A 1,370-nucleotide genomic window follows, 5' to 3' on the forward strand; every position below is an offset into this window, starting at 1 on the left:
CTGCACAAAACAGTTTCGCCTCAAAAACAATGGACAAGTGGTCAGAAAAAACATTCGTACAAATATTTAAATTAGTTACAGGCACACCATATGAAAGAACAAGGTCCAGCATGTGTCCCCGCTCATGTGTAGGACCAGACACACACTGCACCAGTTCAAAAGCATCAATAATAGTTAAAAATTCCCACACCAGTTGTTTATCAGGGCAACACACATGTATATTAAAATGACCCAATATAAGAAAACGATCATAATGAGCCTTGTTGGTGATATAAGCCTGCGCTACAGCTCGTGTCTGCATTGTGCTCTGTGGTCTACAGCTCATACAGATCAAGTGTAAAGGGTTCACAGCTGTGTGTTGTGCTCTGCTTGGTGACAACCTCTAATGTCACTTTTTATTTTTGCCTCTAAGATCTGAGCAGCCTGGTGATTCTGGAGTTGGAAGGAAATTTGCTGAGTGAGGGTAATGTAAATCCTTTGGCCTTCGCTCCCCTCAAACAGCTCTCCTACCTCAGACTGGGCAGAAACCACTTCCGTACCATCCCACAGGGTCTTCCCACTTCACTGCTGGTAACACTTATTACTCTTTACAGCTCTCTCCACCTTGTTCCTCACACCAGCATACCTCGCATAACCAGATTTCTGTGCATCTTTATAAAAGTCCAGGTGTCTGCTGGGTTAACAAGCCATGATCAACCAGGCTATTGGTTTTCTGTCATGGTAAAATTTTTCGATTTAGTGGGATATAAGACTGCAGTGTTTATGTATAAAGCCAGGAACAATTTATTACCTGGTGGAATTCAAAAACTATTTAATGAAAGGGAAGGGGGATACAATTTAAGGGGACAGTTAAATTTAAAAATTCATGCTATACGTACAACCAAAAAAAGATTAGATAATTATTTAAGAATGTAATTATGTAAGAATGTTAACACTCTGTTATAATTTTTTTAGTATATTACTTGTGTGGTGTAGAAGAGAATTATTTATGTAGAGATACTGCTTGCAAACCAATGATGGTAAGATGATGTCATGGGGTAGGACTGGATAAGTCTGACTTCTTCCTACTCCATTCAAGCATGTACTAGGTATAAGCAAATTGATATTGGATTATGTGTAAAATTATGTGTGTTGTCATATCAACTGTTTTACATGCTTGAAAGAATAAATCAAATCAAATCAAATCAAATGGTGCCAACAACAAAAAAAAAAAACACTAGTGAAACTAGTCATCATGGCTGAGCCCTTTAAAAAGGATTTATTGCGAACCAATCAAAACATTACAGACTATAAATTCCAGATGGGAAAAGCTTACTGCTGCCCTGACTCTGTCATAACAAGTTTGTTTTCTGGTGGGGCGATAAAACCAA

The 1,370-nt window shown here is 38.2% G+C and overlaps 1 protein-coding gene across 1 annotated transcript in view; it reads left to right on the top strand.

Moving 5' to 3' along the window:
• The window catches only part of ecm2 (extracellular matrix protein 2, female organ and adipocyte specific), a 27,436-nt gene that overhangs the window by 18,043 nt on the left and 8,023 nt on the right, over positions 1-1,370 (top strand). The window contains exon 8 of the mRNA XM_020611176.1: positions 413-570. Within this exon, the coding sequence (XP_020466832.1) occupies positions 413-570 (158 nt within the window). The remainder of the gene's footprint in view (positions 1-412; positions 571-1,370) is intronic.

Source organism: Monopterus albus, unplaced genomic scaffold (assembly GCF_001952655.1).
Source record: "Monopterus albus unplaced genomic scaffold, M_albus_1.0 scaffold110.1, whole genome shotgun sequence".
NCBI lineage: Eukaryota > Metazoa > Chordata > Actinopteri > Synbranchiformes > Synbranchidae > Monopterus > Monopterus albus.